The following is a 26,690-nucleotide window of genomic DNA, read 5'->3' as shown; positions in this document are numbered from 1 at the left end:
TTCATCGAATTCATATCATTCAGATGTCTTTTCATTTGAGATAAGTTTCACTTGCTGGCGAGCACGTGCAGAAGATGTGCTTTTCAGATGTCGACGGGTATACATTTTTACTTTTTTGTCGTGCTAAGTAAAGCATGGAGTTCGAAAAGTCCAAAAGGTCAACTTCACCAATCGGACAATGCGTCCGGGAAACTCTTCCTACTAATTTGATAACGTCAATTGCGATAATGACTAAAGATGCTTTGAAATTTATCGAAAGCACTGAAGTGGTTTTGTCCAACGGCGTCGTTTTCTTCTTCTTTTCAATCCCTTTCGCTGCCGTCGCCTGCAACTCAGAATCCCCGTCCGATCGTCGTCATCACTGTGAAATCAGACCGGCGAACGGACGGCGATCTCAGCAAGCGAGCATCACACCTGCTAGCCGGAGAAGCAGCAGCGAGCATGGATGACGCGAACGCCATCGAAGTCGCCGGAGTTGTTCCGGCTTCGACTCTCAACCGCATCGATCTCTCGTGCTCCGATATTCAACAGTCGGTGTCCCTGCTCAAACAGGTCTTCGATCCTCTCGAGTTTTTCCGCCATATCGATTCGATTTCCGGTGGTTTTTGATTTGTAATGACGCTGACGGATGAATCCGATGCATTGGGCCTCAGGCGTGCTTGGATTCTGGCTTTTTCTACGTGATCAATCACGGAATCAGCCAGGATTTAATGGAGGAGGTCTTCGTCCAGAGCAGGCGGTTCTTCGATCTGCCTTTGAGCGAGAAGATGAAGCTGTTGAGGAACGAGAAGCACCTAGGCTATACTCCTCTGTTCGATGAGGTCCTCGATGCTGGGAATCAGATTCAGGGTTTGTGTCTGATGAATTCACTTGTTCCTTTTCGGTGTCTGATTACTGAAAATTGTGCTGCTGCTTAAACCAGATTTAGATGAATAGCTGGTGATTTTGATGGCTTCCTGTAATCAGCTGGTGGTGAGGACACTTCATCAGAGCTGACACAGATATAGGAGCTAGTTGTTTCAAGTGCTAACACAAAACCATGAGTTCTAGAACGAAGATTTGGCTGAAACTTGTTATTATCTATGTGGCTATCATTTTCTGAAGAGCGGTCGAGTAGTAATGATTCCATTGACGTTTTATAGGAGATTATAAGGAGGGATACTACATAGGAGCAGAAGTACCAGAGGATGATCCTGATGCGCAGAGGTCTCATTTTGGACCAAACCTCTGGCCTTCTGAGGGTAACTAGTTGCTTAATATGATATCTGTGCAACTTAAAATTGTTCCTAGTGGTGAATACTTATTTTGGTTTCACCATTGTGTTTTCGCTAGATATATTGCCAAGATGGAGGCAGACGATGATGAAATTTCATAGTCAAGCATTGTGAGTTTTTGCTATAGATGATAAAGAGCTAGCTATAGACATTAATTTTTGTTGCGAGTTCCGGGATGTAAAAAGTTTATTCCATATGAGTAAAAGATAATACAAAGATCTTCTATTTCTCTGAGGGGGTATTTGGGGCTTTTTTAGTACCCAATGGTCACCATCTTCCCCTTCCACTTGCATCAGATTGTGCCAAGTTCTTTTAATGCCCAGGGGGAGTTAAATTGCCTACTTATGCTCTCTTGGGCTTTTATCCTATGTTGGTCAAAGTGTAAATCTCTTCTAGTTATTTGTAACTGCTGAGTAAACAATTTCTAGGAAATCATTCCAAAGCTACGATGCTGCAATTTGAATAAAATATTGTTAGTTGTCGAGATTTACTATTAATCACACTGACCAAGAGCCTCAACTCAAGTGTCTACTTCTTTGTAGTGGTAGGGCTAATATTAGAGTCACAATTGCATGCGGTCTCCCACTCAATATCAGTTAACTTTTGGATCTAATTATATCTCAAGAGTAATGCCTAGATGATCTATGCAGGAAGATTAAGTGCAATTTGTCAGTATCAAAAAGTGATGGTAGTTAATTTGGTAATTTTTTGATATGTAAATATGCACATCAGAAATGTGGCGAAAGTAGTGGCAAGAATCATTGCTCTAGCACTTGATCTGGAGGTTGATTTTTTTGACAAGCCAGAAATACTCGGCAAGCCTATTCCGATCTTGCGCTTGTTGCACTATGAAGGTAGATTTACTTCAAGAAACTGCAAAATAACCCTGCAATTCTTTCTTCTCATCTGGTTGACATTCCTTTCTTTTTTTAGGTCTAATCTCTGATCCCTCTAAAGGAATATATGGAGCTGGGGCACATTCAGACTTTGGGTTTATGACCTTGTTGGCAACAGATGATGTCCCAGGTCTCCAAGTATGAAATATCATCCTAAAAACTGTTGGTGTAGACTCTATGCATAGTTATGACTCATGGAACTTTTAATCTCATTCAGATTTGCAAGAACAAGGATGCTAAACCTCACGCATGGGAATATGTGCAACCTTTGAAAGGGTAAAGCCCAAAAGAACTTGAGATGATTATGTTAGATATCTCATATTTAGAGTAACTTGGACACTTTTGGTGGAAGCCGTCGTGTTAGGATTTATATTCTGGTGATATGTGGCTTACAAATTTAACTTGGAATAACTTTGCTTTTAATCTTGTACTTTTGCTTTATTGGAGCATGTGCATGATAATGTGTTTCCCCTTATACGCATGATTGGAAGATTGCTTCATGCCAATGTTGAATGGATGCTACCCCAATACTAGTGACTACTTTTTGACAAAAATCCTTCTTTGTCTGACCTAATCTGCTACTATAGTTCTTGTTCATACAAAGATAGTAATATGCCATTTTAGAGAGAAAGTATCACATCAGATGGGTGATCTTTTATTTTATTTTATTCCGCATAGCTTTTTGACAGAACAAAAGAATCTCACAATAATCCTGTAAAATAACATTCTTTCCATGGCTATTTTGTACAGAGCATTCATAGTGAATCTTGGAGATATGCTAGAACGATGGAGCAATTGTATTTTCAGGTAATATGATTTTATAGAAGTTTATATAAATATATTGGCATGAGGAAAGCTTTGAACATGAAGGTTGAAGATTGGTAACTTGTCCCAAACTGTACTAGAATTTCTTCTGATTTACCCTCTTGGCTCTTGTTGATATTTGTAGCCCACTAGTAGTGCAAGATCATCTACTCTTTACATTGACTAATTACTAGCCGGGTTGCCTCGCGAAAAAATTCCAAGCTAAACACAGTTGTTGAAACAGTATTATATGTTGATGACCTACATTACTTTCTACACAGAGTCCACTTTATGAATGATAAACCATAATATATTTATTCTAGTGTTTTTGTTATGACTGCTCTTATTGGTCAACTTTTCCATACTAATATTTGTATGTGTTCTGTGATTTCTAACCACATATAAGGCTTAACATGCACTGTCATCATGCATGAGAACATGTTTAGTAATATAGGAAATGAGCTTTTCACATTCATCTAATAGGTGTCCTGCAGTTCTCCATATTTAGCAAAGCAAGGTCATTCTCTCTTCTTTTTTTAGAATTTGACTTGCTGCTTTTTTGCTTCTTTTTGTCAAATCTTTACTTTTGTTTTGTTTTTGCAATCAGGTCCACGCTCCATCGAGTTATAGGGAATGGTCAAGAACGGTATTCTGTAAGGCCTTTTCGCTCTCTCTCTCTCTCTCTCAAGCGCGCGCACGCACATTTCTCGTCATCTTTTGGAAAATTCAGCAATAGCCATTAATAAGAGAATTTTGAAGCTTTGTTGAGTCTATGGAAAAAAGTCCAATTGGTTGGGGTACTAGGAAGAGTTGAGTATAATTGAAGCCAATCTAGGATAGTTGTAAGCTGATTCAGAAAGTGGTCCTAGGTTTGAGATCACGTTCTAGTGGCAAGTCAGTTGAGCATGTGATTAAACTCTTAGGAAATTCCTCTCAACTCGAAATTATCTTCAGGGACGATCCACATTAATTTCTGCAAAAGAAGCCTAATCGTTTTTCCTTCCCTAGTTGGCATTTTTTATCCATTTCCTTCTCCATTCTTGATGACTTTTTTTAGCTAAATCTCTGTTAAAAGTCCTCCTTATGCTCATGTTCTCACGAAATACAGATTGCTTTCTTCCTGGAGCCTAACCATGATTGTCTCGTCGAGTGCTTGCCAACATGTATGTCAGAGGAAAATCCTCCCAAGTAAGCTGTCTTCCGTAGATTAGCTTCTTTCCTATATATCATCCACATGGTGTCTATTATATTTCCTGTGTTGTCAAATCTCGGTCGCAAGAGCTAGTTCTTCTCCTCCCTGATTCCAATGACAGACTTTATGCGTTTTGTTTGAGTGCCGATGCTCTGCTTTGAATGTGAATGTCGAAGTGGATATTGCATGTCCAAGGATCATCCAGATTCATATGCTTGGAGTTTTTGTTTATGTTAGAAGACTGCATCTAAGTTTTAACTCCACGTTTCATGAAGAAAAATGTTCATTGACTTGTCCCTGATTTGATCAATTGATAAGATCGATTGCATGCTTGCACAGGGTTGGAACCTTTTCGTGTGGGGATCTGGGTGTTGTATATATCATAGCTACTCCAATATTTCGTTTTTTTTTTGTTTTTTGTTTTTGGGATCGAGACTCCAATAATTATTAGATTTGGTGCAAATTAGCAAATTTACACCAGCATCGGATCCTAAATTTGTTCAAAATTCAATCACGCGCAGGTTTCCTCCCATCTTATGTCAGACCTATTTGGCCCAAAGATACGGCAATACTCATGCAAATTTAGATGTGTACAGAGAGGAAGGAGCTTAGAGTTTGCCTGTAAGGAGCAGGAGCCTGTCAACCAGCACTTGCTTGAAGTAGGGGTATGCTTTGAGAACTCGTAAAGATGTGCACGATGAGCCTAGAGGAGCATCAAATGGGGTACCTGCATGTGTGTACATTATAACACATGCATATACAACTAATAATCTGCTTATGTTCATGCATGGAAGTAATAGTGCAGAGGCTTCAGCCTTACTCAGGTCTTCTTGCCTCCGTGATTTGGCTCCTAAATTAGCTGTTTGTACACGCAACTCTCTAAGAAAGGAAATAAAAAGGAGATGCCACGCGCATTTCTCGGCACCAACTTTCCTGCGATTCAATGGACGGACAGTTGCTTTTTAACGATAGTTTGGGTAGATTGGACTGTACATGCAACTTTCAGCATACTAGACAAGATTTTTCTGGATGAGGTAGGCGTGTCGCTAAGCCTACAAAGGATTGAAAATATGACGGGCTAAGATCTTGAGTGCACTTACTGAGACCGTAGCCCGCTTTAGCTACGCTGGCTGCTACTTTCGCAGAAATCTTTCTGATCTTTCTCAAAGGTGGATTAGATCAGTCCCTTCTCGAAGTCCTCCTGTGACGCTTGACTAGCTGACGCTTCGGCTAGGTTAAAACACAGAAACAAGCATTGGAAACAAAGCTTTAGACAAAGACTTGGCTATCTCTCTAGCTCTTGTCCTCAATGTAGGTGCAAAATCTCCCGAGACCCGAGAACAGTGATGGTGAGTTAAGTTAGCAGGTTAACTAGTTAAGTATATACTCTTCTAGCTTTCTTGCATTTAAAAAAAAACAGTTAATTGATTATGCAAGAGATGGAAATGGAAATATATAGTGGAAACAGATGCTATGACATTCATTGTTCCGCCCATTACATCGAAATCGTGACATTCTTGTATCTAGAGATGATCAGTTCTCGAGCGGGTTGGTTCTTGAGTTACAACTGGGTATCCACCTTGTGATTCCAGACCGGAAATTGAATCGGCCAATTTTGGAATCACTACTTCCTGATCCTGCCGGTTCTCCGTTGTACTTGGAAATTAGTCCTCTTTTCATATTTTGTATAAAAAATCAAATTCTTATAATAGAAGGTAAGTGTTGGACTTTTTCACTTTATAACATATTTTGTGAAATATCTATGTTTTTTGTTTTTTTATGATGAAGACCATGATTCAATTCTTGGTTCAACCCGAGAACCGAGCCAGTGGAACTTGGTCAAATCGGTTCTTGGGTAGAACTAGTGGTTTCGACCTTGGAATTGGGAACCGAGTGGGTCCTAGGTGGGTTCTAAGTTCGCAGAACTAGAATCGTATCGATTCCTTCTAAAATTGACCTTAAACTGATCAGTCTAGACCAGTTCAGTCCGGTTCTTGGGTTGCATCGGTCTCGGTGCTCACCCCTACTTGTATTGACTCATTTTACTATTGCTTGCATTACGTAACATAGAGCGTCAGTTAATATGTAGGGATTCATGCAGTTTTTGTACTTTTGATCAGCATGCAAGTAATTCATATGATTTGTGGAATGTGATTGATATGGTTCATGGAGTTCATATTGTTTAAATATCTCTTGGCCAGGATAAGAACAGCACAAGTACCATAACTTTCGTACAGTGCTTACTTGATTGTCATAACTTTTTTTTCTCACTTGAGTGCTGCAAATTTGAAAAATCGATCACTTGAGTGCCATCGGCGATTTGTTTCGCCGGAAAATCCGACGTGGACACCGATCGTCCTATATTGCTTCGCTAACACTGACGTGGACAGTTTTTTAAATATATTTTTGAATTTTTTGAATTTTTTTATTTTTGAATTACTTTTTTTTTTCTTTTCCTTTTTTTAGGTTTTTTTTTTCAGTGCTGACGAGGGTCGCCGGTCGTGATGGCCTTGCCCGGGCCTTTGCGGCGGAGGGCAGGACGGACCTGGGCGAGGGCTTTGCGGCGGAGGGTGAGGTGGCCTCGCCAGATCTGGCCGCCACACCTCGTCCGCGGCCGGTAGGGCCGTGATGGCCTCGCCTAGGGCCTTCACGGCTGTACCGGCCGAGGGCGAGGTGGCTTTCGCCCAGTTTGGCCGAGGCCTTCGCAGTTGGCGAGGGTGGCCGGTGACCCTCGTCAACCTTGAAGAAAAGGGAAAATTAACAATGGAAAAGAAAAAAAAATGATAAAAATCCACGTCTGATGAAAAATTAATTAGAAAGCCACGTAAGATGATTTGCCGGAAATGACACTCAAATGATCGATTTTACTCCGATGTAACACTTAAGTAAGAAAAAAAAGTTATAGCACTCAAGTGAGCGCTGCACGAAAGTTATGGCACTTGTGCTGATCTTATCCCCTCTTCGGCCTTGCTAGTCCGCAAAAGTAATAGAAAATGGAATAGCTCTCCAAGAACCTATATTTTCCTTAGCCATTCAAAAATGAAATATCATAAGGGTAAATTAGAAAGGATAATCGTGCATGTCCATATGAATGTTTTTTTAGGTTTTTGAATTTTAGGGACCGTTTGTTGCAGGTAAAATGAACAAGTTGGAAAATATTTTTCCTAAAAATAATTGGTTATATCGCATGGAATAATTTGTCAGCAGCATACGTTTTCATTAACGACAATAAATTATGCCTAAATATCTTCGTGAACGATGAAAATATTTTTTAATCATTCAAGGATCATTTTCAGAAAAAAATATTTTTCAAAACACGAATTTTTCGCAAAAAAAACGGACCCTTAATTGTTTCATGATTATTGTCTTTCGCCAACGGGACAAAAGAAGATACTTTGCGTGCATTTTCTATTGAAGATCCATTTGTGGATATTCTTAGCCGTCCCTATTTTAATTCCCGTCAATTCATGTCCGAATATTCTTACATACATTCGAAATTGTCGTTCCTCACCATTGGAAGTCAACATGGTAATCGAATGAATGACGTAAGTAGTTAAAAACCCTTCGTTCATTTGTTTGAATCGGGCGTTTCGTGACGGAAGCTACGATTTTCGTGTCACGCGCACACGTATATATGTATAATGTTATATAATACGACAACATCTAAATATCACGTCATAACATGAGCGACGATGTAGACTAAAAATGCTTTAAAATTTATAGAAACTTAGAAAGCATCAATTTGTCGAATGAGGTAGTCAAGTGACTTTTTTTTTTTTTTTGGTAACCCAGGGAACCTCCGCACGGCCGACAGCCGGGGAGTAAACCCTGGGGGCGACACGTGCTAGCCACCACACACGTGCCACCGATTAAGTCACCCTGCGGCGTCCGGGATTCGAACACTCAACCTTTTGCGAGAGGAAGAGTGCGCGCTCCAACAGCGCCACCCAGGCGGGTGGTCGGTAGTCAAGTGACTTGTTGCCAAATAATAGGGAAAATTTCAATTAAAGACCCAAAGTGGATTTCTTTTCTTAAAAAAGGATCAAAAGTGGATAATGTCTCAATTAAGGACCCGAAGTGCCCAAACCAGTCTCAAATAAGGACCCTAGCTCGGCGGCCAGCCAAATGTTCACTAGTCGACAAGCGTGAGACATTTCCGGTGCCGGAATAGGGGCAATTTTGTCCTTTTCTTTTATTTTTCTCTCTTCCCTCTTGTGGCCATCGCCGACCTCAGGCGAGGGCCACCTTCGCCGGCGTAGGGCAAGGGCGGCCCTCGCTAGCCCAGGCGAGGGTGCCTCGCTTGATGTCGGCGAGGGCAACCCTCGCTTGGGCTGGCGAGGCCAAGGGCGGCCCTCGCCGGATTTGGGCGGGCGAGAGCCGCCCTCGCTTGGGCTGGCGAAGGTTGCGATGAGGGACGCTCTCAGCCTCGCCGGCGTCGGGCGAGGGTTGCCCTCGCCTGGGCTGGCGAGGGCATTCCTCGCCTGATCCGGCGAGGGCGAGGGCGGCTCTTGCTTGCCCCCGCTCGCCCAGGCGACGGCGACCCTCGTCCGACGCCAGCAAGGGTGAGGTTGGCGGACGTCACCGGTGATGGCCACAAGAGGGAAGAGAGAAAAAGAAAAAAAGGAAAAAGAAAAAAAAGAAAGGAAAAGAAAAGAAAAAGATAAAATTGTCCCTATTCCGGCGCCGGAAAATGTCTCACGCTCGCCGGCTGGCAAACATTTGGCCGGCCGGCGAGTTAAGATCCTTATTTGAGACTGATTTGAGTACCTTGGGCTTTTAATTGAGATATTATTCACTTGAAGTCCTTTTTTTAGAAAAGAGACCCACTTTTGGTCATTAATTGGAATTTTCCCCAAGTAATATAATGCCGCACCAAATCTTTTTGCTAACTTTTCTTTATTCACAGACGTCGTCGTTTTCTTCTTCTCCTTCTTTTTCAGGCCGCTCAGAATCCGTCCCGCTAACTTTTCTTTATTCACAGACTCGTCGTCGTCGTCGTCGTCGTCGTGTTCCATCATCGTCAGTCGTCCTCGCCATCGCTGTGAAATCAGACAGGTGAACGGACGGCGATCGCAGCAACCGAGCAACGACCCGCTAGCCGGAGAAGCATCAGCGAGCATGACTGACGCGAACGCGATCGAAGTCGCCGGAGGAGTTCCGGCTTCGACTCTCAATCGCATCGATCTCTCGTGCTCCGATATTCAACAGTCAGTGTCTCTGCTCAAACAGGTCTTCGATCCTCTCGAGTTTTTCCTTCGGCCTTGTCGATTCGATTTCCGGTACTGAGACGTTTTCGACATTTGTGACGACGCTGACGGATGAATCCGATCTATTGGCCTCAGGCGTGCTTGGATTCTGGCTTTTTCTACGTGATCAATCACGGAATCAGCCAGGATTTGATGGAGGATGTCTTCGTCCAGAGCAGGCGTTTCTTCAGTTTACCTTTGAGCGAGAAGATGAAGCTGTTGAGGAACGAGAAAAACCGAGGCTATACTCCCATGTTCGATGAGATCCTCGATGCTGAGAATCAGATTCAGGGTTTGTGTCCGATGAATTCATTTGTTCCTTTTCGGTGTCAGATTGCTGAATATTTTTCTGCGTAAAGCAGATTTAGATGAATAGCTGTTGATTTTGATAGCATCCTGTAATGAGCTAGTGGTTGAGTAGCAGCTCTTAGAAAAGGAAGATGCAATAACTCAGAGTTTCTTTGTGTCAATTAGTTATCATGCCTGTTTGTAATTTTATTCTATGAGGAGTGAGGACACTTCATCAGAGCTGACCCAGATCTATATGGTTCTCATTTTTTGAAGATTGGTCAAGTAGTAATGATTCCATTGATGTTTTATAGGAGATTATAAGGAGGGATATTACATAGGAGTGGAAGTACCAGAGGATGATCCCGATGCGCAGAAGCCTTATTCTGGACCAAACCTCTGGCCTTCCGAGGGTAACCGGTTGCTTAATATGATATCTGTGCAACTTCGAGTTATTGGTGGTGATATATTTACTTATTTTGGTTTCACTGTTTTGTTTTCACTAGATATATTGCCAAGATGGAGGCAGACGATGGAGAAATTTCATAGTCAGGCATTGTAAGTTTTTGCTATAGATTCCATCCAAGTAAAAGATAATATAGATATCTTCTGTTTCCTTGACGGGAAATTTGGGGCTTTTCCAAGTACCCAATGGTCACCATCTTCCCCTTCTACTTGCATCAAATTGTGCCAAGTTCTTTTAATGCCCAAGGGGAGTAAAATTACCTCTGACCGCCGAACTTCTTATGCTCTCTCGGGCTCTTATCCGTGTTGGCCATAGTGTAAATCTCTTCTAGTCATTTGTATCTGCCGATTCAACAATTTCTAGGAAATCGTTCCACTGCTACTATGCTGCAATATGAATAAAATATTCTTAGTTGTCGAGATTTACTATTAATCGCACTGACCTAGAGCCTCAACTCAAGTGTCTACTTGCTTATAGTAGTGGTTGGGCTGATATTGCGGTCACAATTTCCATTGCAATAGCAGTTGATTTTAGGTCCGGTTATATCTCAAGAGTAATGCCCAGATGATCTATGTGGCAAGATTAAGTGCAAATTGTTGGTATATTAAGGTGATGGTAGTTAATTTTGATAATTTTTTGATTTGTAAATATGCTCATCAGAAATGTGGCGAAAGTAGTTGCAAGGATCATTGCTCTAGCACTTGATCTGGAGGCTGATTTTTTTGACAAGCCGGAAATATTCAGCAAGCCTATTGCGATGTTGCGCTTGTTGCACTATGAAGGTAGATTTTACTTCAATGAACTACAAAACAAACCCCGTAATTCCTTTTTCTCATGCGGTTGATATTCCTTTATTTAGGTCTACTCTCTGATCCCTCTAAAGGAATATATGGGGCTGGGGCACATTCGGACTTTGGGTTTATTACCTTGTTGGCAACAGATGATGTCCCGGGTCTCCAAGTAAGAAATATTCTCCTATAAAACTGTTGGTGCAGACTCTATCCATAATTATGACGCAGGGAACTTTATAACTTATTCAGATTTGCAAGAACAAGGATGCTAAACCTCGGGCTTGGGAAGATGTGCAACCTTTGAAAGGGTAAAGCCCGACAGAACTTGAGATGATTATTTTAGATATCTCATATTTAGAGTAACTCGGACACTTTTGGTGGAAGCCATTGTGATAGGATTTACATTCTAGTGATTTGCGGCTTACAAATTTAACTTGGAATAACTTTGCTTTCAATCTTGTACTTTTGATTTATTGAAGCATGTACACGTATAGTGTTTCCCCTTATATGCATGATTGGAAGATTGCTTCATGCTGAGGGTGAGTGAAATACTACACCCGCAGTAGTGACAACTTTCTGACAAAAATTGACCTGCTACTATAGTTCTTGTACCACTTCTCCTTTCCTTTATGCGATTTTCATCTATATAAGTATACCTATTAACTTTGATCAGTTTAATCCTTCTGATGCCTTGCTGATGAACCTACCTCCCTCCCTCCCTCCCTCCCTCCCTCTCTCTCTCTCTCTCTCTCTCTCTCTCTCTCTCTCTCTCAAACACTCTTACACGCGCACACAATGATTTTCCACCAGTCTTTCCTGGTTAATCATGTGCAATTCCACGGTCATACGCATTCTACAATTATTAGAACATGTCTCACGTTATACGTCCCGTTGCAAGAAGTTTAAGAGTGCAAAATTTCGGGACAAAATATCTCGTCGCGCAAGCATCCTTTTTGGGCGATCTTTGTTTTTTTTCCTTCTGCATGACTTTTCGACAGAACAAGAGAATCTGACAATAATCCTGAAAAATAACTTTCTTTCCATAACTATTTTGTGCAGAGCATTCATAGTGAATCTTGGTGATATGCTAGAACGATGGAGCAATTGCATTTTCAGGTAATATGATTTTATAGAAGTCTTTATAAATAAATTGGCATGAGGAAAGCTTTGAACATGGAGGTCGGTGATTTTCTAAAGCAGGCTACTGTAGATTGGTAACCTGTTCCAAACTATACCAAAATTTCCTCTGTTGTACCCTCTTGGCTATTGTTGATATTAGTAGCCCATTCGTAGTGCAAGAGCATCTACTCTTGACATTGGCTAATTACTTGCCGAGTTGCCTTGGGACAAAAGTCCAAGTTAAACACAGATGTTGAAATGGTATGAAATGTTGATGACCTACATTACTTTCTATGCAGAGTCCACTTTATGAATGATAAATCATAAAATAATTATTCTAGTGTTTTTGTTATAACTGCTCTTATTGGTCAACTTTTTGATACTAGTCTTTGTATATGTTTTGCGATTTCTAACCACAGATAAGGCTTAAAATGCACTATCATCATGCATGAGAACATGTTTAGTAATATAGGAAATTAGCTTTTCACATTAATCTTACAGGTGTCCTGCAGTTCTCCATATGTAGCAAGCTCATTCTCTATTCTTTTTTTAGAATTTGACCTTCTGCTTTTGTGCTTCTTTTTGTCAAATCTTTACTTTTAATTTGTTTTTGCAATCAGGTCCACGCTCCATCGAGTTATATGGAATGGTCAAGAACGGTATTCTGTATGGCCTTTTCGCTCTCTCTCTCTCTCTCTCTCTCTCTCTCTCTCTCTCTCTCTCTCTCTCTCTCTCTCTCTCTCTCTCAAGCGCTCGTGCACGCACATTTCTCGTCATCGTTTGGAAAATTCAGCAATAGCCATTAAGAGAATCTTGAAGCTTGTCGAGTCTGTTGAAAAAAGTCCAATTGGTTGGTGTACTTGGAAGAGTAGAGTATAATTGAAGCCAATCTAGGATAGTTGTAAGCTGATTCGGAAAGTGGTCCTAGGTTTGAGATCACGTTTTAGTGGCTAGTCAGTGGAGCATGTGATTAAACTCTTAGGAAATTCTTCTCAACTCAAGATTATCTTCAGGGATGATCCACATTAATTTTTGCAAAAGAAGCCTAATTGTTTTTCCTTCCCTAGTTAGCATTTTTAATCCATTACTTTTTCCATTCTTGATAAATTTTTTTAGCTATATCTCTGTTAAAAGTCCTATTTATGCTCATGTTCTCACGAAGTGCAGATTGCTTTCTTCGTGAAGCCTAACCATGATTGTCTCATCGAGTGCTTGCCAACATGTATGTCAGAGGAAAATCCTCCCAAGTAAGCTGTCTTCCGTAGATTAGTTTCTTTCCTATATATCATCAAGATGGCGCTATTATATTTCCTTTGTTGTCAAATCTCGGTCGTAAGATCTAGTTCTTCTCGTCCCTGATTCAAATGACAGACTTTATGCGTTTTGTTTGAGTGCCGATGCTTGGCTTTGGACGTGAATGTCGAAGTGGATATTGCATGTCCAAGGATCATCTAAATTCATATGCTTGGATTTTTTGTTTCTGGTAGAAGACTGCATTTAAGTTATAACTCCATGTTTCATGAAGAAAAATGTTTATTCTGGAACTAGGCATTGACTTGTCCCGGATTCGATCAATTGATAAGATCGTTCGCATGCTTGCACAGGGTTGGAACCTTTTTGTGTGGGGATCTGGGTGTTGTATATATCATAGCTACTCCAATAGTTATTAATTTTTTTTTTGGGATCGAGACTCCAATAATTATTAGATTTGGTGCAAACTAGCAAATTTACACCGGCATCGGATCCTGAATTTGTTCAAAATTGCATTACGTGCAGGTTTCCTCCCATCTTATGTCAGACCTACTTGGCCCAAAGATACTACGATACTCATGCTGATTTAGATGTGTACAAAAAGGAAGGAGCTTAGAGTTTGCCTGTGAGGAGCTGGAGCCTGTTAACCAGCACTTGCTTGAAGTAGGGGTATGCTTTGAGAACTCGTAAAGATGTGGACGATGAGCCTAGAGGAGCATCAGATGGGTTACATGCATCTACTTACATGATAAAATATGCATATACAACTAATAAGCTGCTTATGTTTATGCATGGAAGTAATAGTTCAGCGGCTTCAGCCTTGCTGTGGTCTTCTTGTCTCCATGATTTGGTTCCTAAATTAGCTGTTTGTGCACGCAACTCTTTAAGAAAGGAAATAAAAAGGAGATGCCAGGGACATTTCTTGGCACCAACTTTCCTGCGATTCAATGACGAACAGTTGCTTTTTAAAGAAGTTTCGGTAGATTGGACTTTACCCGCAACTTTCGGGATACTGCACAAGATTTTTCTGGATTAGGTAGGGGTGTCGCTAAACCTACGAGGGATTGAAAACATGACAGGCTGAGATGGAGAGAGCAAGCATTTCCATGTGGTTGCGACTAGGAGTAGCATTCCCAAGTGCACTTACTGAGATCAGTCCCTTCTCGAAGTCCTCCTGTGACGGTTGACTAGCTAACGCTTCCGCTACGTTAAAACACAGAAACAAGCGTTGGAACAAATCTTTAGACAAAGAGTTGGCCATCTCTTTAGCTCTTATCCGCAATGTAGGTGCAAAATCTCCCTAGACCCGAGAACAGTGATAGTGAGTTAAATTAGCAGGTTAACTAGTTAATCATATACTCTTCTAGCTTTCTTGTAGTTTAAACAGTTAATTGATTATGCAAGAGAATGTAATGGAAATATATAGTGGAAACAGATGATATGACATTATTGTTTCGCCCATTACATTCAAAATCGCGACAATCTTGCATCTAGGGGTGTTAGAACTGGGTATACACCTTGTGGTTCCAGACCGGGAACCGAATCGGCCAGTTTTGGAATCACTATTTCTTGATCCTATCGGTTCTCGGTTGAACTTGGAAATTAGTCCTCTTTTCATATTTTGTGTAGAAAATCAAATTCTTATAATAAAATATAAGAGTTCCATCTTTTCACTTTATAACATATTTGGTGAAACAGTTTTGATGTTGTTTATTCATGATGAAGACCATGATTCAATTCTCAGTTCAACCCGAGAACTGAGCCGGTGGAACTTGGTCAGATCGGTTCTTGGTTAGAACCGGTGGTTTTGGCCTTGGAACTGGAAACCGAGCGGATCCTAGGCGGGTTCTAAGTTTGCCGAACTAAAACCATATTGATTCTTCCTAACATTGGCCATAAACCGATCGGTCTAGACTTGTTCAATCCGGTTCCTGGATTGAATCGGTCTCGGTGCTCACCCCTACTTGTATTGACTCATTTTACTATTGCTTGCATTACGCAACATAGAGCCTCAGTTAATGTGTAGGGTGTTAAAATTATTTCTCACTTTTGAGCTCGAAAGGGAAAGTTTCCTAATTTCAATTAGGTTTCCTATTTTGAATAGGTTTCCTAATCGAATGGTTTCTTAGTTGAAAAAGATTTCTTAATTGGAGAAGGTTTTCTGAAAAGAGGATTCCTATTTTGGATTAAATTCTTGCCTATAAATAAGGAGTGGATGTTATTTGTGAAGATCATCAAAGAGGAGCTTCTGCTAGTGAATTACACTCTGAAGATATCCGAGTGTTTGTAGCGATTAAATTCTTGTGGTAAGAATTTGTTTATAATTCTTTTGTGAGATTGAGAGATTATTTCGCGAGGAATTGTGGGGCTAAATGCTGCGTGAGTTATTGGATGTAATTGGGGTTTGGGAAACACTTAGAGTGTTTGAGTGACTCGAGTGTGGTTGTAATCTCCGTTGTATCCGTTGTATTGCTTGATTTATAATTGAACTCTTTGCTGCTCTCCCTGTGGACATAGGTCACTACGACCGAACCACGTAAATTTGGTGTACGATTTATTTTCTTATTCTGTCAATTTTATTGTTCGATCGCTTGGTTTCCGCAACAATTGATATCAAAGTTAGACTTGGTTGAGTTGAAGCGAATCGATGGCGATAGGAGAAGGAAAAGTGAAAATCGACAAATTTGATGGGAAGAACTTTGGTTTTTGGAAGATGCAGATTGAGGATAATCTATATCAGATGAAACTGCACTTGCCCCTATTTAGGGAGAAGCTAGAGACTATGAAGCAAGCTGACTGGGAATTGCTGGATAGACGAGCTTTAGGTGTTATTCGGCTGATATTGGCTCGTAATGTCGTGTTTACCATCGTGAAAGAGAAGACCACTGCGGGTTTGATGGAAGCCTTGTCAGATATGTACGAAAAGCTCTCTGCGATCAATAAGGTCTATTTGATGCGACGTTTGTTTAACTTGAAGATGAGCGAAGGTGCGTCAGTTGCTGATCATATCAATGAATTCAATGTGATCGTTAGTCAATTGAGTTCAGTTGATATTGACTTTGAAAATGAGGTACGTGCTTTGATTCTATTATCCTCACTGCCTGATAGTTGGAACATTACTGTTACTGCTGTTAATAATTTCTCTAGGCCAACAAGCTTGATGATTGATGGTGTTCAAGATTTAATTTTGAGTGATGACATCTGCATAAGAGAATCTGGTGAACATGTATATGCTGTTTTAGTAGGTAAAAATAGAGGAAGAACTGGTACTCGTGTTGGTAGAAGTAGTAGAATAGACGAAGTTAGTCTTGGACTGGTAGTGGCATCTTAGAAGAGATTGCTTAAAGTTGAAAAACGACAAAGGTAAGGGAATTAGAGTTGAGTCTGCGGATGATGTTGTTGTTATAGCTGACAGTAATTCGGATAATGCTAATTATGTCTTGTCGCTAATTATTCGTCGTTTGGCGGATGGATTATGGATTCTGCTTGTTCATTTCATGCTACACCAAATAGGAACTGATTAGTGCACAAATAATAGTAAAGTGCAGTTGGGGAACAATTCTGAATGCGATGTTATAGGTGTTGGTGATGTTAAAATCAGAATGCATGATGGTATTGTGAGGACATTGACTGGAGTGAGGCATGTTCCAGAGTTGAAGAAAAATCTTTTTTCTTTGAGTGCCCTGGAATCAGTTGGGTGTCGGTATTCTTCAGAATGTGGAATTCTGAAGGTTGTTTGAGGTACCTTGGTGATAATGAAAGGAATCAATCATAATGACATGTATGAGCTTCAAGGTGAGACAGTGACGAAATTCGGTGCGGAGATGTCGGAGGCATCTGTTCGAGAGTCTGAATCGTGGCATATGCGTTTGGGGTACATAAGTGAGAAAAAGCCCGAAGGTTCTAAGTGAAAGGTTCTAAGATAACAAACTGAATGTATGCAGGTGTTGTGATTTAGATGAACAGCGGAAAGTACAGTTCACTGTGGTTGTCAGAGAAACCACGGAAATTGCAAAATTGATTCACTTAGATGTTTGCAGGTTGTCGCGGTTTTCTTTGAGGAAGAGTGTTAGATTTATGCTAACAGTTATGGATGACTACTCGATGAAGACTTGGGTGTTTGTGCTTAGGCACAAGTTTGATGCTATTGTAATAATCAGACAGCTAAGAGCTTTGATCGAAAAAGAGACTGGTAAGACGATCAAGCAGGTGCAGACTGACAATAGTATAGAGTTTTGCTTGGAGCTGTTAAAAGAATTCGGCATAAAGGAAGGCATAGTGAAATACCGCGCTAGTGCTAGTGAACCACAACATGTTGCGGAATTGATGAGCAAAACATTACTAGAGACAGGCCACAAAATGCTCTCTAGTGCTGGTATGGCTAGGAGATTCCTGGCGGATAACTACCTAAAAAATATATCCCTATCGACTGCGATTGGATGTCGGACTCCCGAAGAAGTGTGGTCAGGTAACGTTACTAATTATTATATTATTAGAATGTTTGGTTGCTTGTGTTATGTTTGAGTTAGTGATGGTAAGCTCGATAGAATGGTAAGAAAGTGCATGTTCTTAGGTTATGCACAAGGTGAGCAGGGATATAAGTTGTGGTGCTCGGAATTAAATTCACTTGTTATCAGCAGAGAAGTTACATTTGACGAGTTTCCAGTACTTCTGACTAGGAGTGTTTGTGACAGTGTTCATATGGATCTGAACGGCGTTCAGCTTGAGGGCAACTGGAAACTCCTGAGGTAGCAGGTACTGGTGAAGTAATTGACACAGATGGTGCTTGTAGTGAGGTGGAGCCCATAGAGTCAACGTTTGTTGTAACTGTTGATATTGACAAGGTGTGTATTCAATCTCCCAGCAGATATGGATGCAATGATAGTTTTGTTTTATCTGCGATTGAGGATGTTGTGTCGAAAAATTCCTGTGAAGCAGTTAAAGGTTCATGTGGAGTTAGTGTTCTGATGAGACTCACGGTTATAGCGAAGTTCAAGCGCAGCTTGGATTTGAAAGATGTCTGTGGTGGTTGAGCCCATTGGAGCTGTGGGAGGATAGTAGTGAAGTTCTGACGAAGCGATTGTGACTTGGCTTAAACGTTGAGCAAATGTGGAGATTGTTAAAATTATGCTTCGATTTTGAGCCCGAAAAGGAAAGTTTCCTAATTCAATTAGGTTTCATATTTTGAATAGGTTTCCTACTTGAATGGTTTTCTAGTTGAAAAAGATTTCCTAATTGGAGAAGGTTTCATAAAAAGGTGTTTCCTATTTTGGATCCAATTCTTGCCTATAAATAAAAAGATGATGTTATTTGTGAAGATCATCAAAGAGGAGTTTCTGCTAGTGAATTACACTCCGAAGATATCCGAGTGTTTGTAGCGATTAAATTCTTGTGGTAATAATTTGTTTATAATTCCTTTGTGAGATTGAGAGATTATTTCGCGAGGAATCGTGGGCTAAATACTGTGTAAGTTATTAGATGTAATTGGGGCTTGGGAAACACTTAAAGTGTTTGAGTAACTCGAGTGTGGTTGTAATTAGGTCATTACGACCGAACCACGTAAATCTGGTGTCCGATTTATTTTTTTGTTCTGTCAATTTTGTTATTCGATTGCTTGGCTTCCGCAACATAAAGATTCATGTAGTTTTTGTACTTTTGATGAGCATGCAAGTAATTCATATTATTCGTGAAACGTCATTGATACGGTTCATGAAGTTCATATTGTTCAAATATCTCTTTATCTTTCTAGTCCGCAAGTGTAAACGGAAAATGGAATAGCTCTCCAAGAACCTATATTTTTAGCTATAAAAAAATGAAATATCATAGGGGTAAACTAAAAAGGATAATCATGCATGTAATATTTTTTAGGTTTTCGAATTTTAGAGTCCGTTTGCTTTACAGAAAACGAACAAGTTGAAAAATATCTTCCTAAAAATAATTGATTATATTGCTTGGAGTAATTAGTCAGCAAAAAACGTTTCTATTAACGACAACAAATTATGCTTGATCATTTTTTGTGAACGATGAAAATATTTTTAGTTCATCCAGCGATCATTTTTTTAATTTTTTTTTCCAAAGCATGAATTTTCTGCAAAACTAATGGGCCCTTAGTTGGTTCACGATTGTTGTCTTTCGCCAATGGTACAAAAGAATATACTTTGTGTGCATTTTCTATTGAGGATCTACTGATGAATATTCTTGATTGTGACTATTTTAATTCACATCAAAGTTATTTATTCATGTTCAAATATTCTTACATAGTTTTTAGTGGCGAAAAATATAATTTTCGAATATCGCCGCGTATCATATACATATATTATATATAGGGAAAAAACCACAAAAAACCCCAAACTTTACCCCCTGTGACACATTTACCCTGAATTTTTTTTTGTGACACCAAAAATCCCAAACTTTGCTATTTGTGACACATTTACCCCAATATACTGTAGCCTAGGGTATTTTAGTTTTTTTTTTTTTTTCCCTTTTTCTATTTTTTTTTTTCTTTTTTTTCTTTTTTAGAGGCAAAAAGTTTGCCCTCGCAGGCGAGAGTCTCCCGGCGACCTCGCCGGCGAGGGCGAGGACTCTCGCCCCGCCCGGGCGAGGGCGCCTCTCGCCGGCGTTGGGCCAGGGCAGCCCTTGCCTCGCCGGCGTCGGGCGAAGGACCCTCGCCCCGCCCAGGCGAGGGACCCTCGCCTCGCCCGGGCGAGGTGAAGGGGCGCCGCCACGGGCGGGGCGAGGGCCGCCCGCCGGCGCCGGGCGAGGGCTTCCTCGCCCCGCCCAGGCGAGGCGGCCCTCGCCGAGATCCGATGAGGGCGACCCTCGCTCGATGCCGCGAGGGCCCCCTCGCCGGATCCGGCGAGGGCGGCCCTCGTCGGCGTCGGCAGCGAGGTCGCCCTCGCCGGCTGGCCGGCGAGGGCTACCCTCGCTCGCCCGAGCGAGGGCGACCTCGGGCGTCCCGAGCGAGGGTCTCCCTCGCCGGATCCGGCAAGGGCCGCCTCGCCCGGGCGGGCGAGGAAGACTCGCTCGACGTCGGCGGCGACCGCCGCCCCCCGCCCTGTGCGAGGCGCACCTTCACCTCGCCCGGGCGTGGCGAGGGTCCCTCGCCCGGACGCCGGGCGAGGCGAGGGCGCCTCGCCCAATGCCGGCGAGGCGCCCTCGCCCGGGCGGGCGAGGGTCCTTCGCCCGACGCCCGGCGAGGCGAGGTCAGTCGGAGACCTCGCCGTGCGAAGGGCGTGACCTCACGGAAAAAAAAGAAAAAAAAAAAATAGAAAAAGGGAAAAAGACTAAAATACCCTAGGCTACAGTATATTGGGGTAAATATGTCACAAATAGCAAAATTTGGGGTTTTTAATGTCATAAAAAAAAGTTCGGGGTAAATGTGTCACATGGGGCAAAATTTGGAGTTTTTGGTGGTTTTTTCCCTTATATATAATAACATATAATAGGATAACATCTATTACAATAACATCTAAACATCACATCACATCACATCACATCACCGGACGAATTTTTTTTTTTCTCTTCTAGAACACTGGACTTGTTTTCACAGGGATGATGTCGCACCGTACATATTTATAATATATCTTTGCTGATTCTTTCTGTGTGCAACGGCGTCGTTTTTCCTTCTCTTTTTCATCCCCTTGTCCTCCTCCTCCATCAGTTGCAACTCAAAATGCCAGTCCGTGCTCGATCATCGTCAGTCGTCATCGCCACTGTGAATTCAGACAGGTGAACGGACGGCGATCTCAGCAAACGGAGCAAACGACCTGCTCGGCGGGGAAGCACCAGCGAGCATGACTGACGCGAACGCGGCGATCGAAGTCGCCGCCGGAGTTCCGACTTCGACTCTCAACCGTATCGACCTCTCGAGCTCCGACATTCCTGGTTCGGTGTCTCTGCTCAAACAGGTCTTCGATTCTCCCGACTTTGTCCGCTATTTCGATTCTGATTTCCGATACGTAAAAACGAGGAAACCGAGGTTTTTGAGTTGAGAGGACACTGACGGATGAATCCAATCTACTGGCCTCAGGCGTGCTTGGATTCTGGCTTCTTCTACGTGATCAATCATGGGATTAGCCAGGATTTAATGGAGGAGGTGTTCGTCCAGAGCAGGCGGTTCTTCGGTTTGCCTTTGAGCGAGAAAATGAAGCTGTTGAGGAACGAGAAGCACCGAGGGTATACTCCTATGTTTGATCAGATCCTCGATCCTGCAAATCAGATAGACGGTTTGTGTCCGATGATCCTATCTATTCCTTTTGGGTGTCAGGTTGCTGAAGATTTTACTGCTTATAGCGGACATAGATGAATAGCTGGTGATTTTGATAGCTTCCTGTAATCAGGTGGTGGTTGAGTAGCAGTTCCTAGAAAAGGAAGATCAATTAGTTATTATTCGTGTTTGTGATTGTATCATTGGAGAGAACTGACACAGAAATAGGAGCTAGTTGTTAGATGCGCTAACTCAAAACCATGAGTTCTAAGGCAAAGATTTGGCTGAAGCTTGTTATTACCTATATGCTTATCATCTTCTGAAGATCTTCTGAAGATTGTTGGAGTAGTAATGATTCCATTGACGTTTTATAGGAGATTATAAGGAGGGATATTACATAGGAGTGGAATTACCAGAGGACGATCCTGGTGCGCGGAAGCCTCATTTTGGACCAAACCTCTGGCTTTCTGAGGGTAAGCAATTGTTTGATATAATTTCTGTTCAACTTGAAATAGTTGCTGATGATGTAAGCTTATTTTGGTTTCACTGTTGTATTTTAACTAGATATATTGCCAAGATGGAGGCAGGCGATGGAAAAATTTGGTAGTCAAGCATTGTGAGTTTTTACTATAGATGACATAGAGCCATAGACATTAATTTTTCTTGCTAATTCCGGGATGTAAATTTTATTCCATCCAAGTAAAAGATAATACAGACATCTTCTATTTCTCTGACGGGGTATTTGGGCATTGTCAATATCCCATGGGAGTTGAATTGCCTCTGACGTCTGAACTGAATATGCTCTCTTGGGCTCTTATCGTATGTTGGCCAAAGTAAAACTCCTCTAGTTATTTGTAGCGGCTGATTAAACAATTTTCTGGGTTATTGTTCTAAAGCTACTATGCTGCAATATGAACAAGTTATTTTTACCTGTTGAGATTTACCATTAATCACCCCGACCAAGAGCCTCAACTCAAGTGTCTAATTGCTTATTGTGGTAGGGCTGATGTTACAGTCAATAAGGTCTCCAACTCTAAATCATTCGACTTTTGGATCAAGAGTTATGCCTAGATGATATATGTGGCAAGATTAAGTGTAATTTGTTGGTATAGACAAAGCGATGGTAGTCAATTTGGTAACTTTTTGATTTGTAAACGTGCACACTCAGAAAAGTGGCAAAAGTAGCTGCAAGGATCATTGCTCTAGCACTTGATCTGGAGGCTGATTTTTTTGATAAGCCAGAAATACTCGGCGAACCTATTGCGACCTTACGCCTGTTGCACTATGAAGGTAGATTTTACTTCAATAAACTTCATAATAAACCCTGCAATTCTTTCTTCTCATCAGGTTGATAATCCTTTCTTTGTTTAGGTCTAGTCTCTGATCCCTCTAAAGGAATATATGGAGCTGGGGCACATTCGGACTTTAATTTTATTACCTTGTTGGCAACAGATGATGTCCCAGGTCTCCAAGTATGAAATTTTCTCCTTTAGAACTGTTGGTGCAGACTTTATTCATAGTTATGATGCATGGAAATTTTTGAACTTATTTAGATTTGCAAGAAGAAGGATGCTAAATCTCCGATGTGGGAATTTGTGCAACCTATGAGAGGGTAAAGCCCAACTGCATTATAATTGTGAATTTGAGATGATTACATTAGAGTCTCATATTTAGAGTATTTTGGACGCTTTTGGTGGAAGATCATCATTATGGATTTCTATTCTAATGATTCATGGCTCACAAATATAACTTGCAATAACTTTTTTTTTAATCTTGCACTCCTGGTTTATTGGGGAATATAAACTGTTTCCCGTTGTACGCATGATTAGAAGAGCGCTAGATGCCAATGTTGGGTGGAATACTACCGCAATAATTGCTCCTTCTTTGTCTGACCCTGATCTGCTACTATAGTTCTTATTTGTACAAAGGCAGTGATAAGCCATGCTAGAGAGAAAGTATTATTGTCAGAGGGGTGATAAAGATGGATTTCCATTTATTAATTTAGAGAGGTGCCCTCATTCACAGATCCTTTCCTTTCTGCAATTTGCATCTATATAAGGGTACATATTAACTTCGATCAGTTTAATTCTTCTGGTGCCTTGCTGATGAACCTCCCTCCCTCACAAACACTCTTACACACATGCACACAATGGTACCCAACCATTCTTTCCTGGTTAATTTTGTACCGGTCAACGTTCATAGAACTGCCACGCATCATACACACTCTAAAAAAAAATGTAATTACCCTCTTTTAGTTATATAGTTTATTGCTTAGATTCAAATATACATAATCATCATAAATACGGGACAGAAGAATCCCACAGTCATCCTAAAAAGTAACATTTTTTCTGTGACTATTTTGTACAGAGCATTCATAGTGAATCTTGGTGTTATGCTAGAACGATGGAGCAATTGTATTTTCAGGTAATATGCTTTGGTAACAATCTATATAGATAAATTGGCATGAGGAAAGCTTTGAACATGAAGGTTGGAGAGTATCTTATGGCAGGCTACTATATATTGTTAACCTGTCCCAAACTCCACCAGAATTCTCCCATTAATAGTGAAAGAGCATCTACTCTTGACATTGGTCACGAAAAGAATCCAAGTTAAAAACAGTTGTTAAAGACGGTACGATATGTTGGTGACCTACGTTAATTTCTACACAGAGACCAATTTATGAATATCAATTAATAAAATTGCTATTCTAGTGCTTTTATTATCACTCAGCTTTTATTGGTCAACTTTTGGATCCTAATCCTTGCATGAGAAAATGTTTAAATGATGTATGAAATGAGCTTTTTGCTTGAATCTAATTGATGTCCTGCAATTCTCTATATTTAGCAAATCATTCTCTATTCTTTCTTTTTTGAATTTGACTTGCTGCTTTTTTGCTTCAGTTTGTCAAATCTATACTTTTGCTTTGCTTTTGCAATCAGGTCCACGCTCCATCGAGTTATAGGGAATGGTCAAGAACGGTATTCTGTAAGGCTTCTCTCTCTCTCTCTCTCTCTCTCTCTCACTCCCCACCCACGCACACACAAACACGCATTTCTCCTCATTTTTTGAAAATTTTTTCAAAAGCCTTTAAGAGAACTTTTAAGCATTGTCGAATCTATTGAAAGAAGTCTGATTGATTGGTGAACAAAGTCGTGACTACTTCAACCGGAAAAAGGGCAGTTAAAGCCAATCTTGGATAGTTGTAAGCTGATTCAAAACAAGATCCTAGTTTTAAGATCAAAGATCTAGTGGAAAGTCAGTTGAACTTGTGATCAAACTCTTAGGAAATTCTTCTCAACACGAGATTATCTTCAGGGATGATCCACATTAGTTTTCGCAAAAGAAGCCTAATTGTTTTGCCTTCCCTAATTAGCATCTTTCATTCATTACCTTCTCCATTCTTATTGACTTCTTTTGCTAATATTTTTGTTAAAAAAGATTCTATTTATGCTCATGTTCTCACGAAATACAGATTGCGTACTTCCTGAAGCCTAACCATGATTGTCTCATTGAGTGCTTGCCAACATGTATGTCAGAGGAAAATCCTCCCAAGTAAGTTATCTTCCGCACATCAGTCACTTTCCTATATTAACAAGATGGTGCTGTACTTCTTTAACCAAAAAAAAAACAAGATGGTGCTGTACTTCCTCTCTTATCAGTTCTCAGTCCTCAGATCTAGTTTTCCTCCCCGATTTGAATGAGTGTCTTTACGCATTGTGCTTGATTGCTGGTGCTCTGCTAGGAACGTGCATGTTGAAGTGAATATTGCACGTATAAGGATCATCCAAGCACTGTTAAGAGGACTGCATCAAGTTTAACTCCATGATCATGAGGGAAAAATGTTTACTCGTGTATTAGGCATTGACCTGTCCTGGATTTGATGAATTGATACGATCAATTACATGCTCATACGCTCTCTTTACGGGGTTGGATCCTTTTTGCGTGGGGATTTGGGTGCTGCGTTTAACATAGCTACTCCAATAGTGATTTTTTTTTTTTTTGGTAAGGCTACTCCAATAGTGATTTTTTTTATCTGGTCGAAACTCCAATATTGATTAGACATGGTGCAAATTAGCAAATTTATACCAGCATGGGATCTTAAGTTTGTTCAAAATTGCATCAATGTGCAGGTTTCCGCCTGTCCAATGTCAGACCTACTTGTCCCAAAGATTCAAAGATACTCATGCTGATTTAAATGTATACAGAACGGAAGGAGCTTAGAGTTTGCCAGTGAGAGCGGAAGCCTGTCAACCCGCACTTGCCCGAAGTAGGGTTATAATTTTAGAACTTGTACAGATGTGCATAATGAGCTTAGAGAAGAGCGTCCAACAGAGTACCTTCATGTACATACATATGCACATACAACCAATGATCTGTTTATGTTCAGCAGTTTCCACCTTATTTTGCTCCTAAATTAACTGTTTGTACGTGCACATGTCGAAGCACCGACTCTCCTGTGATTCAACGGATGGGTCCGCTTTTCAACAATAGTTTCGGTAGATTGGACTGTACATGCAACTTTCGGCGTACTTGACAAGATTTTTCTGGACTGGGTGGGCGTGTCGCTAAGCCTACAAAGGATTGAAAATATGACGGGCTAAGGAGGAGTGAGCAAGCATTTTCATGTGGGTGGGACTGCGGGTAGCATTGGCAAGTGCACTTACAGATATCGTAAGCACTTTAGCCACTTTGGCTGCTACTTTCGCAGAAATCTTTCTGATGTTTCTCAAAGGTGGATAGGTCAATCCCTTCTCAAAGTCCCCCTGTGACACTTGACTAACTGACGCTTCCGCCATGTTAAAACACAAACAAGCTTTACACACAGGAAGACTTGACTTGGCTCTCTCTCTCTCTCTCTCTCTCTCTCTATTTTGGGGAAAAAATCATGAAAAACCCCAAACTATATTCATTGTAACACATTTACTCCAATTCTTTTTAATTACACAAAAATTCCAAACTTATACTCTTAAGACAAATCTACCTTCCGTTACAATTTTGTTAATTAAGGCCGTTCAAATCCAATGTGGCTGCCTGCATAGCCAAAACAACGCCCTTTTGATGGCCATTTAAACCACAAAAGACAAGCTCTCTCTCTCTCTCTCTCTGATTTGAAGAGTTCATTTCTAGGGTTTGTTCATGTTATCTCTCTCATAAAAT

At 40.9% G+C, this 26,690-nt stretch overlaps 2 protein-coding genes across 8 annotated transcripts; both read left to right on the top strand.

Moving 5' to 3' along the window:
• The first annotated feature begins 268 nt into the window (after window positions 1-268).
• LOC130134669 (2-oxoglutarate-Fe(II) type oxidoreductase hxnY-like) lies at window positions 269-26,368 on the top strand. 7 transcript variants are annotated; one of them, XM_056310604.1, is made up of 11 exons: window positions 269-552; window positions 654-849; window positions 1,143-1,241; window positions 22,098-22,149; window positions 22,702-22,823; window positions 22,905-23,005; window positions 23,087-23,145; window positions 23,901-23,957; window positions 24,473-24,518; window positions 25,006-25,085; window positions 25,664-26,162. In XM_056310604.1, exons 1-11 carry the CDS (start codon window positions 442-444, stop codon window positions 25,752-25,754), a joined length of 1,014 nt encoding a protein of 337 aa, XP_056166579.1. In that variant the 5' UTR covers window positions 269-441; the 3' UTR covers window positions 25,755-26,162. The 7 variants fall into 7 exon arrangements, 6 of the variants coding, with proteins under 6 accessions (XP_056166579.1, XP_056166578.1, XP_056166581.1 ...); XM_056310603.1 differs by lacking the exons at window positions 22,098-22,149; window positions 22,702-22,823; window positions 22,905-23,005; ... (3 more) ...; window positions 25,006-25,085; window positions 25,664-26,162 and adding exons at window positions 1,333-1,384; window positions 2,007-2,128; window positions 2,208-2,308; ... (3 more) ...; window positions 4,083-4,162; window positions 4,688-5,090 and having other exon boundaries at window positions 293-552; XM_056310606.1 differs by lacking the exons at window positions 269-552; window positions 22,098-22,149; window positions 22,702-22,823; ... (4 more) ...; window positions 25,006-25,085; window positions 25,664-26,162 and adding exons at window positions 923-972; window positions 1,333-1,384; window positions 2,007-2,128; ... (4 more) ...; window positions 4,083-4,162; window positions 4,688-5,090 and having other exon boundaries at window positions 749-849.
• On the top strand, window positions 9,178-14,275 carry LOC115684545 (2-oxoglutarate-Fe(II) type oxidoreductase hxnY-like). Its single transcript, XM_056310608.1, has 11 exons — window positions 9,178-9,395; window positions 9,509-9,704; window positions 10,015-10,113; window positions 10,207-10,258; window positions 10,827-10,948; window positions 11,026-11,126; window positions 11,207-11,265; window positions 12,017-12,073; window positions 12,697-12,742; window positions 13,244-13,323; window positions 13,853-14,275. Exons 1-11 carry the CDS (start codon window positions 9,285-9,287, stop codon window positions 13,941-13,943), a joined length of 1,014 nt encoding a protein of 337 aa, XP_056166583.1. The 5' UTR covers window positions 9,178-9,284; the 3' UTR covers window positions 13,944-14,275.
• Window positions 26,369-26,690: the final 322 nt, after the last annotated feature.

Source organism: Syzygium oleosum, unplaced genomic scaffold (genome assembly GCF_021117445.2).
Source record: "Syzygium oleosum isolate NSW1041296 unplaced genomic scaffold, Sole_v2.1 Sole_v2.04, whole genome shotgun sequence".
NCBI classification, from domain to species: Eukaryota; Viridiplantae; Streptophyta; class Magnoliopsida; order Myrtales; family Myrtaceae; genus Syzygium; species Syzygium oleosum.
Note: the sequence above shows the minus strand (reverse complement) of the source record. Positions and strands in the feature narration are given on the sequence as shown.